At 41.7% G+C, this 12,276-nt stretch overlaps 1 protein-coding gene across 38 annotated transcripts in view; it reads right to left on the reverse strand.

The window, feature by feature from the left end:
* Window positions 1-12,276, reverse strand: part of DOCK9 (dedicator of cytokinesis 9) — a 296,947-nt gene that overhangs the window by 212,914 nt on the left and 71,757 nt on the right. For 31 of the 38 annotated variants that reach the window (XM_065533433.1, XM_045377307.2, XM_074021325.1 and 28 more), the window contains exon 1: window positions 11,632-11,965. The exons of the other annotated variants lie outside the window; for them this stretch is intronic. In XM_065533433.1, coding sequence (XP_065389505.1) covers window positions 11,632-11,793 — 162 coding nt within the window. In that variant the 5' untranslated portion in view covers window positions 11,794-11,965. Of the gene's footprint in view, window positions 1-11,631; window positions 11,966-12,276 lie in introns of those variants that run through there. 38 annotated transcript variants of the gene reach the window in all.

Raw genomic sequence — 12,276 nt, forward strand, 5'->3', positions numbered from 1 at the left:
CCTCTAATAAGGAATAAAGTTCCAACAAGACCCACCACGATATGGCCCCTGCTTACCTCTCCAGCCTCACTGGTCACCCCCGTACTCCCACCATTGTCCTCCAGCCTGATAAGCCCCCTCCAGCACTGTGGAATTACTAGCAGCTCCAAGGAGCCCTCAGCTCTCCCTCCTTGGGACTTTGCTCCCTCTGCAGAAATGTCCCTCTCCTTCTCCTTCACCTGGTTAAATCCTTCTACAAGGAGCTCCTCGTAGGTGCTTGCGGTACCTGTGCTTACCCCCATCATGGCCCCATATCCCATTTGGGAGCCCTACAGGCCCTCTGAGAGCAGAGATTATGGTTCTTTCATATCATACCACCCTGTAATTGGCAAGCAACCAATGGATGTTTGAGAACTGAAGAAAATATGGGAGGTTGGGGGAGAAGAAGGAAAAGACCTCAGGATTCTCTTCCAGTTGTTCTTCAACAATAAAGAAAGCACAGGGAAATAATAAGTTACAAGACTGAGTCTTTGATAATGTTGTTACCTGTTTCATAAGCCTAGAAAACATACAGGGAATACGAAACATCCATAAAACTATTTAGCATATAAGACTGCATCTGAGAATCCCATAAACACTCTCACTAGAGACTCTGCAAAGGCAGAACCTACTCAAGAAACAGAGAAAACACCTATCATCGGCAACTGGCTCCAAGTGGTCCCTCTGCTTCAGTTCACAAGCCATTTCTACTTTGAGTCTCCTAGGATATGTGTTTTTCCTTGGCAGAGAAACAAATGCTGATTGAAACGTATCCTAGGATGAGGTCATTCATTGTTCATTGACATTTGAAAAATAGTAAAATACACCTTTATCCAATATTCTAGTACTGAATTGAAAACTATACACACACACACACACACACAGTCACACACACACACACACACACACACACACATATTCATATCCAAACCTTCATATACACTATAAAATCTAGTTAAGGAGGGAAACTAATTATCCTTAGAATTTGTATAATGTATAAAAGGAAAACCAGAATGTACTCTTCATCTATAAACATACAGATATATTTCCTGCAGACATGAACAGCCTTTGTTTGGAAACTCTGCTAGCACCTTTGCTTATATTTTGCTGGGACTCCTTTTGTTAGCAAAGCCCGGATATACAAAAAAAAAAAAAAAAAAAAAAAAAGTAGATTCAAATCAAGGTTACTTGAGGATGCAGCTGCCACATTGGAATTTTTCTTTCATCAAAATACCCCCAGAGAGTCCATATAAAGACAAGCTTGATCTATTTTACGAACAGGCTATTTACTGAGGAAACAAACCTACAAATATAATTAACTGTACACTTAAACCTTAACCCTTAGCTCCTGAATCTTAACCAATATGTTTCATAAGACTACTTAATTCAGGAACTTATGCAGTATGGTCTGTTTATTCTATCTTTAAATTATAGAATTTATGTCTCTCCCCAAATTTCTTGTTTTCATTTTTCCTGAATTGCAATTAAACTGACAGCTGGATAAGAACCTTGCTTCTGTAGTGCACAGAGAATACTAAAGAAAAAATGGGGAGTAGGAGGAAAAGGAAAAGTCTTTAGAGTTTTCTTCCAATTGTTGCACAACTTAGTACATCCAGCCTGGGTGACAGAGCGAGACTCCATCTCAAAAAAAAAAAAAAAAAAAAGAATGTAAAATATAATAAAAGCAGTATCACAAACCACTGAGTAAGGAATGGATTATTCAACATGGGACTGGGAAAAATGGGTATTGAGGTTGAGGAGGAAATCAAATTAGGATCTCAACTAAACTATATATCCAAATAAATTCTAAATCCACTAAAACAGGGCACAGCAAACTTTTTGCAAAGGGCCAGCTAGTAAATATTTCAGGTCAGCTGATAATATTTATCAGGTGACTTTATCAGCTGACTTAAATAAGTCTCTGTCCTAATGACTCAAGTCTGGCACCATTAAAGCAGGCCTGGACAAAATAAAAAAAACAAGTGTGGCTATGTGGCAATAAAACTTTATTTACAAAAACAGATGGCAGGCCAGATTTGCCCGTAGACTTAGTCTGCTAACCCTGAGGGGAAAAGACAAACGTTAAATAAACAAACAAACAAATTTCAAAAGAAAATACTGGTGAATATCTGATCTCAGATAGGCAAGAATTTCTAAGCATAAAAGTAATGGAAGAAACCACAGAGGAAAAGATGGTTATGTATACCATTTACGTTCAAACTTCAGTTAGAAAAATAAGTACCATAAAGAAATTAAACAAAATTAAAAGGCAAATGACAAAACAGAGAAACACCTGATGAATATAACGAAGGACTTAGAGTTTGAAAGGTGTATCTTTTGTTTCTCAAACTGGCAAAAAATGATGCTAGCCATGATCATATATTTAAAAAGCACTAATAGTCACTGCTGCTAGGAGTGTCACTTGGATCAATCATCACACAATAAAACAATATGCCTTAATAGGCCTTTAAAAAATTCATTCTTGCCTTCGCAAGTTCACTTTTATAAATCTAGCCTACAAAAATAATTATAGATCCACACAGATTTTTGGGTAACGATGTCTTCTGTAATCTCAATTTATAGCAACCTAAATACTGAACAACAGAGAAGCATTTAAATAAATTCCAGTACATATATTACAATGGAATACTACACATATGTTAAATCATGTTTTAGCAGAACTTTATGGGCATAAGAAAATGCTCATAATAAAATATGGTAAGTTAAAAATGCATCAGAAACGTTTATGGACAATTATCCCATTTTTAATATTTGCATAAGCAAAGAAAAAAATCAGAAAACATATACCACAAATCAAGCAGCTTTAGTTTCTGGGCTGTGAGTTATGGGTGATTTTTGTTTTCCTCTTATTCTTCTTTGTAGGCTCTAAATTTTCTACAGTACTTATGGATTCTAAATGACAACAAATGTTACTTTTAAAAAGCAAAAAGCATGGTGGAGTGTGGTGGCTCACACCTGTAATCCCAGCACTTTAGGAGGCCAAGGTGGGCGAGTCACTTGAGTTCAGGAGTTTGAGACCAGCCTGACAACAAGGTGAAACCCCATCTCTACAAGAAATACAAAGTTAGCTAGGCGTGGTGGTGCTTGCCTGTAGTCCCAATTACTCAGGAGGCTTAGGTGGCAGGACGGTTTAAGCCCAGGAGGCGGAGGCTTTAGTGAGCCAAGATTCTGCCACTGTACACCAACCTGGGTGACAGGGCCAGACCCTGTCTCAAAAAAAGAAAAAAAATGTAGGCCAGGTACAGTGGCTCACGCCTGTAATCCCAGCACTTTGAGAAGCAGAGGCGGGTAGATCACGAGGTCAGGAGATCGAGACCATCCTGGCCAACATGGTGAAACCCTGTCTCTACTAAAAATACAAAAATTAGCTGGCTGTGGTGGCACGTGCCTATAATCCCAGCTACTTGGGAGGCTGAGGCACAAGAACTGCTTGAACCCAGGAAGGGGAGGTTGCAGTGAGCTGAGATCTCACCACTGCACTCAAGCCTGGTGACAGAAGGAGACTCTGTCTCAAAAATAACATAATATAACATAACATAATATAACATAACAACATAAAATTTAAAAATTAAAAAATAAAAAACGAAAAAGTCATTGCTTCTCACTAAGGCCACGGGAGAAATAGAAATTGACTTGAGCAAAGCAGTAGCAGCTTTATTCATCTGTTTCTACTCAGTATTTCTGCTGCTCTTTACTACTGAATATCCATGAAACAGCTATATCAACTCTCAAAGGGTGAAGACCTCTGAGAACAAACACATTCCAGCCCCCACAATGGAACATTTCAGAACTCTCCTGGGATGTTTAAGAATGCTCATGATCGTGCTTCCAGAAGTAGAGGCAAAATTAGTGCTAATTTGAACCCTGATATGACTGTGTTACTTGCCTAAGTGTACAGCAATCTAAGACACTGTATTCTGTTCAGCAGGTAGCCCCATCATCAGCTTCATAAATAGCAATGATGAAAACAAACTGCTTGAAGTCAGAAGAGGTGAACATAAACTTTCTTATCTTGAATTTTTAAAAATCTCAAAATAATCTTTCTGGAGGGCAGTCTGGCTACACATACCAAAATCCTTTAACAAATAAATATATTTTGACCTAGCTACTCCAGATCTGGAAATCTGCTAAGAAAACAACCGGACAAATGTTTAAAGTACATATGCATAGATATTTATCACATTTGTAATTGGAAAGGAAAATGGAACAGAGGGTATAGGTTAAATAAAATATGTTACATCCATAAAATGAAATGACACCATTAAGAATGAGACATAAATATCCATTCATTGACATGAACAGATGTTTATGATATATTGTGCTCTGTGTGTGTGTGTGTGTGTGTATATATATATATATATATTTTTTTTTTTTTTTTTTTTTTTTTTGAGATGAAGTCTCGTTCTCGTCCCCCAGGCTAGAGTGCAATGGCGTGATCTTGACTCACTGCAACCTCCACCTCCTGGGGTTCAAGCAATTCTCCTGCCTCAGCCTCCTGAGTAGCTGGGATTATAGGCACCTGCCACCACACCCAGCTAATTTTTGTATTTTTAGTAGAGACAGGGTTTCACCATGTCGGCCAGGCTGGTCTCAATCTCCTGACCTCAGGTGATCCGCTTGCCTTGGCTTCCCAAAGTGCTGGGATTATAGGCATGAGCCACTGCGCCCGGCCCATGTGGAGTGTCTTTAAAGCAAGATACAAGAAAGACTATACAACATAACAATATTCTTCTTATACTCTACTTGTATCTAAGTCAGCTAAAGCTGCTATAACAAAATACTATAGACTGGGTGGCTAAGCAATCAGAAATGTATTTTCTCGCCATTCTAAGACTGGAAGTCTGAGATCAGGATGCCAGTATGGTCAGGGGCCTGGTGAAGGCTATCTTGGCTTCTTCCAGTGTCCTCACTTGAGTTGGGGGGGGGGTGCCAGGAGGATCACTTCCTCTTTAAGGTCACGGTACTAAAAGATTAGAGCCCCACCTTTATGACTTCACGTAACCTTAATTACATCCTAAAGACCCTATTGCCAAGCATAGTCCCATTAGGAGTTAGAGCTTCAACATATGAATTAGGGAGGTAGGGGACACAATTCAGTCTATTGCAACTTGTTACATATTTTTTTAAGAATAGTGGTATACGTGAATGAAATCTGGAAAGGTTGTGTCTCAAAATGTTTAAAACAGCAGTTGTCTCTGTGTTCCTGGACACTGGCATGCTTAGTTTCTACAATAAGTGTGTATTACTGGTTTATAGTTTAATAAATATTAAAGCAAAGGAACCCCAATGATAAATAAGACAGTATATTTTAGCAAAGCACTGGGGAAAGGTCTGGTCCTCTCTCGCGCTCACACACATTGGCTGCACTCACAAAAAGCAGCCACAATAGAGCAGGGCAATCTTAGTTACGACACAGGAAATGGATCGAGGAATCAGAGCAGACTGTTCCTTGAAAACATCAGCCCAGTTTACTGTTGTGATCAAAACAGACAACAAAATCCACCGGGCATCATTAGGAAAAATATTAGAAATAAAATGGAAAACACAGCCTACCCAAACCATGGTGCTGTGACCAGACTTGGAGCCAAGGAGTACTCTGGCATCAGAAGGCTGCCAAGCAGGCTCCGGGCCTTCATGACACCTCGAGGCAGATAAAACCGATATAAATGTACAAGAAAAAGCCATGAGAACACCTAAGATAATCAAGATCTGGCCTCTACTTTCCCCACCTGCCTCCAGCTGACACGTATTATTATTCCATTTTCACATACCTTGTCCCTGATTATTCACTCACCTCTCAGCCAGCCCCTGAGATCCCACCTGTCCCCACCCCCAAACACACAGACAAGCAGGATGGGGGCTCTCAGGAGCCAGAGGCCATATCATCTTCAACTCTGCTGTCTGCACAGCGCACACATTCAACAAATGACTGTTAAATAAGTACACGATCAATTAAAGGATTTGTTTCATAGCCGGTAGGTTTTTCTCATTAGAAAAGACTGTTTAGCCCTTCGGGACTGTTTGGGGAAATTAAAGTGGTCTGATAAAAGTTTATACAGTACTAAAGACTGAAGACATGTTGAAGACATTTAGGAAATCTTGTAATGGTAGAGACATGAAAGACTTCAAGGTTTTAAAGCCATAAGGCAAAAAAAAAAAAAAAAGGAGAGAGAGAAATATTAATTAGCAATGGGAAAAATTAGAGGTCCATTATCCCAACATGTCACAAAAGAAACTGAAGACAGGTTCGTTTTCTCCTCTTGTGACAAGAGCTTTGCCTGTATTACTGCTCTTTATTAAGCGGCTGACAGGGTCCTAGCTGCTGCTAAAGTTCTAGCTGAGCAAGTTCTTCCGCTTCAGTTATAATTGGCAAAAACAGAACATGTTGAGAATAATCCAACAGCTCTTCAATTCTTCCACAGCTACTTGACGTGGAATATGATATTAGTAGCTATGAGTAAAATAGGTCAATCCTAGCCAATAAGGCTAGGCCTATCACAAACTTGCCCAGACAAGGAAAAATGGAATTAACAATGTGTTTTGTTTCAGCTCAAGCTTCCTTCCCAACCTCCACTGGAGATTCTAGGCTGAGCCATCCCTTCCTGTCCTCAAACAGTACCTGCATGTCCCACGTGTCAGCGTCCCCATCATTTTTTGTACACTCAGTACAAATAAGCAATCGAGACTGTTTCCTAAATGAGTTGAACTAACACAGTCAATTAATCAGAAAAGGGGAAATGCTTTAGGAAAAATCTATACTCAGGAAAAAAATCTTCCCAAATCAGTCTTGTCCCTCAACTGTGGTAGAATTACTAGTCAAAACGTAGGTGTCTATACTTGAAATTCAGCCTGTCCACAACTGCCAGATAAGGACATCTCCTAATGTAGCACCCACCATGCGGCTGATTCACTGTTTAAATATAAATTCCAGTAGGAGCCTGAACAGCCCCAGCCTTACAAAGCTAAATCCTGCACGCAAGACATCTGTTTGTTACTTCAGAGCCGTCCTTAGTGATGGTAAAAAGGCTTTTTCTTCACTATATGCTTCTCTCTTACCCTTCTTACCTTTTTGAGTCAGGGTCTCACCCAGTCGCCCAGGCTGGAGTGCAATGGCACAATCTCAGCTCATTGCAACCTCCACCTCCCAGGTTCAAGCCACACTCCTGCCTCACCTCCTGAGTAGATGGGATTACAGGCACGTGCTACCACACCCGGCTAATTTTTGTATTTTCAGTAGAGACAAGGTTTCACCATGTTGGCCAGGCTGGTCTTGAACTCCTGACCTCAAGTGATCCACCCACTTCGGCCTCCCAAAGTGCTGGGACTACAGGCGTGTGCCACTGCGCCCGGCCTTACCTTTTAATTTATATTGTAACTTATTCCAAAAGGATTTAAAGTTATTTACATATATATGTAATAAAATTTTAAAGTATTTTAATAAGCAGATGAGAAAAAGGCTGATAAAATGGCAGGTAATACAAAAAATAAGCAAAGTTGAAGGCCAATATAAAAGTCATTTTGAAAAAGCCTAGGACCTGCTAGAATTTGGTCATATGTTTGGAAATCAGCTTTAACAGTTAACTGATGACTTGGCTGGGATCAGTTACATGAACCATACTGTACATAAAATAAAAACAAAGCAGTTACTCATGAAAAGCACAAACCATTCATATTATGAAGGGAAGAAATTTATTCCAGGGCTCCTCATAAAAGGAACACCAAAAAACAGAAAGGACAATGATTATAATAGCTAACAATTAGCACTTATGTACAAGACACTGACCTAGGAACTTTAGACATACTCACTCATTTAATAGCCCTGTGAGGCAAGTACCATTATTATCTACAAACAGCAGATAAGGAAACTGAGGAACAGAGTGGTTAAGTAAATTGCCCAAAGTCATACAACTATTAAGTTGTGAATTTAAGAGGATTCAAACCCCAAAGGCTGGCTCCAGTATCAGCATTCTGTTTTTGTTTGTTTGTTTGTTTGTTTGTTTGAGACAGGGTCTCCTTCTGTCAACAGGACTTGAGTGCAGTGGTGTAATCACAGCTCACTGTAGCCTCAACCACCAGGACTCAAGTGATCCTCCAGCCTCAGCATCCCAAGTAGCTGGGGCTACAGGCATGCACCAACACACCCAGCTAATCTTTGTATTTTTTGTAGAGATGGGGTTTCACCATGTTGCTCAGGCTGATCTCCAACTCCCGGGCCCAGGCTATCCACCCACCTTAGCCTCCTGAAGTGCTGGCTGGGACTACAGGTGTGAGCCACAGCACCTAGTCCAGAGTCAGTACTCTTAGCCACCATACTACAGAGCCTCTTGCCATTCCAATAGCAAGTAAGCAATGCCTTCAATAACATCCTTATAGTTGATTCCACTTTCTTAAGTATGTTTCTTATCATGTGTTTCAGTATAGGCCAAGAAAAAAAACACAAAGCTTAGATCAGGAACAGAAACTCCACTGAAAACAAATGAGGCAGACCAGGCATGTGGTTCTCTGACAGATGGATAGATATTTGGGACATTCAGGGTCTTCAGAAGAATGCGTGGCCTCGAGCCCTTTAGGCCATCCTTCATGAACGTTACATTCCCTCCACAAAGGCTTGGTGCACACTGAGTAGCTGAAGTCGGGGTTATGCTTTCTGAGGGCAGGTGAAATACAGCTCTAACCTGATGACAGTTAAGGCAGAATCACAGGCTGGAGTCACCACCTGAGCTGGAGGTAGGACAGACATCCTACACAAGCTGAGAACCCTGACGCAAACCCATATATGAAGATAAAGTCAGCCTATCTTTGCATGGGGGTGACCCAGGGAAGTACCAATGGGCAGGGCTCCCTTAAGAAATGGGTCATCAATAGAGGTAGTCTGGACAATATCCAATTGTCAGTCATTACCACTGCAAGCCCAGGGAACATTCAGTCATGAACCACACAACTTCTTGGTGTGGTGCCATGACAGAAGGGTTAGAAGCACACATCTAGGGACTGAAATGGTCAACAGGCTCGGAGAGATCATTAACAGAGAGCCAGTTACTGTTTGGGGGAAACTAAAAATTTTTAAAAAAACATACATTTTGGCTTTAGAATAAGTGATTTTAACTAATCTTCTCAGTAGTTTCTCCAAGTTCAAGTTCAGGACCGTAAAACCATTTCATCAGTATTCCCTCACTGACTGAGCATTTACTATAGAGCCAGGCACTGTTCTAGCTGTTGGGAGCAGAGCACTGAATAAAGCACACAAAAATCCCAGCCATCATGGATCTGATTTTTTTTTTAAAGCAATAGGACCTTGCTTTGTTTCCCAGGTTGGGGTGCAGTGGTGCATTCACAGCTCACTGTAAACTTGAACTTCTAGGCTCAAGTGACCCTCCACTTCAGCCTCCTGAGTAGCTGGGACAACATATGTCAACATACGTCTGGCTAATATTTTTGTTATTGTTGGTAGAAATGAGATCTTGCTATGTTGTCCAGGCTGGTCTTGAACTCATGGCCTTAAGCAATCCTCCTGCCTTGGCCTCCCAAAGCACTGGGATTACAGGCATGAGCCACCACACACCTGGCCATGAATCTTGTTCTTGTTGTACTGTAAGTGTACTCTTAAGTAACACTTACTACTAATTACTATTACTACACTTATGCTGTTGTTCTGGACAAAGAGGACATCAGGTAAAGAAGAAACTATACAGGGTCTGGGGAAAGGTGTGCTGGGGCATTTTAGGATTAAGCAGAGAGTCCTAGGAGACTCACTGAGAAGGGGGTCTGAGCAAAGGCCAAGCAATGAATGGTGCAATCCCTGGTGGAGATATCCTGGGAAGTGGAAACAGAAAGGCAGCCTGGGTGCCCAGAGCGAGGTGAGGAACGAGCAGGAAAGAGGCACACAGGTGAACAGAAGGAGGAAGTGCTAGGCAGTGCTGGAGATGAGGCTGGAGGCCGCTGTAAGGATTCTTCATTTGACCCTGAGCTGAAGGTCCAGAGCAGAGGAGTGACATGGCCTGACTCCTTTTCAGAGGGCCACTCTGCTGCATGCAGAAGAGGCCACAGAGGGCAAGGACACCAACAGAGAGACAAGTGTGGAGTGAGAGGGCGCATCTTTCCACCTCGCAGCACCTCTGCCACATGCACAGACGGCCTGCTGGTGCAGGCAAGGGTGGTGGGCAGAAAGCAGCGGACATGATGCATGACAGCAGCGTTCTAGAATCCCAGACCCAGAGTTCTGACAGAGCCCCTGGCAGGTTACTCTCCCCGCAGGCAATAAAAGAGAAAAGAAAAACAAGCAGAATCTCTTAAAGTCAGGTTAACCAAAGACAAGTCAGTCTGGCCTGAGGGACAGAAGCTTGCCGCATGGGAGGGGCATGGCCATTACTGGCCCAAGCAGGTCCCGGGCTGTCGGGTTATGGATACACTAATGGAAGAGAGCGCTAGAAGGAGCTAGTCCTTCTAATCTCCGATACCAGTTATTCACAAAAGCATATTCCAAAATACCTCAGAGCTTAAAATATTTAACAGTTAATACAGCACCACTTAAATTCCAGCTATACATAACACTGACTTGCAAAATGCATCTGATGCATTGAGTGATGCTCTCCTTTCTTCCTCCCACATATTGCAAGTGCTAACATAAGACCCTCCATAAAATGCATCCTCTCTCTGGGTTCCCACAGGTTGGGACCACCCGATCTGATCACAAGGGCATACGGCATGCCAATACCCCCTTCTCAGTCTCAGATGGTAGCCTCACCAGCCGGGAAGGTCTCAGCATTTCTGCATGCTTCGCTGTACCAAGCAGCTGCTGGCAAGACACACACAGAAACTCTGAGATATATTTGTCCCCACTCATTTTGACAAAAGCTGTGATAAGAACAGAAGGAAAAATGGCAAGGCATCCTGAGGGAGGAGGAGACCCATATGCGGCTCCTCACAAGCCTGGTGCTGGTGGGAAGGCCACAGAGGCACACCCATCTGTGACTTGACACCTCTTCATGCCTGATAAAGGGACAGAACACAGAAGTGTCATGTCAAACTGCACTTCCTCTCACTCTCAAGACCCTTCGCCCCAAAACATGTTAAGTAGCTGGATTTTTTAAAAAAATAAAGCTATAAATATTTGTCTCATACCCATCATAGTTTTCTTTCATGCTCCCTTTAAATTTCTCCCCCCACATCAAAGACTGACCATAAGCCATTAGTAAGAAAAACCTGGCCAACTAGAAGACTGGGATGTAAAGGGGCTACATAATTCATTATCGCTGGGAGAGGGTTCACATATATAATACCCTAAATATACACTTTACCACATATTATTTCTAGGACTATACTAAGAATGTGTAAGCTGATAACGCTACATTAGAAAATTATTCTTTAATAAAATATCTTACTTCTCTGTACGTATTTAGCTTTGATGAATACATGGCATTCTCACACAAACACTCACTTCATAATTTAAACTTAAGGCCACTAATTACCCATTTATACACACAGACTACATACATATAAGTACACTGAAATAAATATATTTGCTTTAGAAGTAAAGACTAGTTTATTCTAACACCATTAAACTACTTGTTAATTAAGCAAGATAGTATTTACCAGCCAGGAGGAGATCAATAGTTCTGAATCTTCTTTTGTCCAATTGTATGCTGTATATTCAAGGGCATTATTCTCTCCTTGCTGTTTGCACATATAAGCACAGTTTCTTTCAAAAACGGTGCGGATGCCTTTAAACAGAATCACACTAGTAGTGCAACCCATCCCCAAGGTGTGGATGTTCAGTTTTTTAGCAATCTCTACTCCATTTCCACATCCTCTTCCTTGGCTCTTCCGAAACAGGCTCCCACTGTACCATCTTCATGACAAGCAGTCACCGGTACCGGAACAGAAGGGAAGCTCTGAGCTGCCGTACTAGAATCCGCTCCTGCTCAACAGCCTGACAAAAAATCCAGGCTCGAGTGTAAAACAGGAGGGGTGGTGCAAACATAAGAGGACACACCTCGGATGCACCAAAACCTTTAAAGTATTGTTTTTCTAGCTGATTGCTTCACTCTTAATACCAAAGAACAAATAAGCAGGAGATTTACATGTGGCTACTGGAAAACTGCCGGCTCCTGCGATTTGCTTGGGATTGTTCTGAATCTCAGAACCTGCCCAAAATGAAAAAGACAGTGCCAGACAGCCACACTGCTGCAGATGCTGCTGGGAGGCACAAAGAATGTTCATCTGCTGCAAGAAATCCGT

This window comes from Macaca fascicularis, chromosome 17, assembly GCF_037993035.2.
Source record: "Macaca fascicularis isolate 582-1 chromosome 17, T2T-MFA8v1.1".
Lineage (NCBI taxonomy): Eukaryota > Metazoa > Chordata > Mammalia > Primates > Cercopithecidae > Macaca > Macaca fascicularis.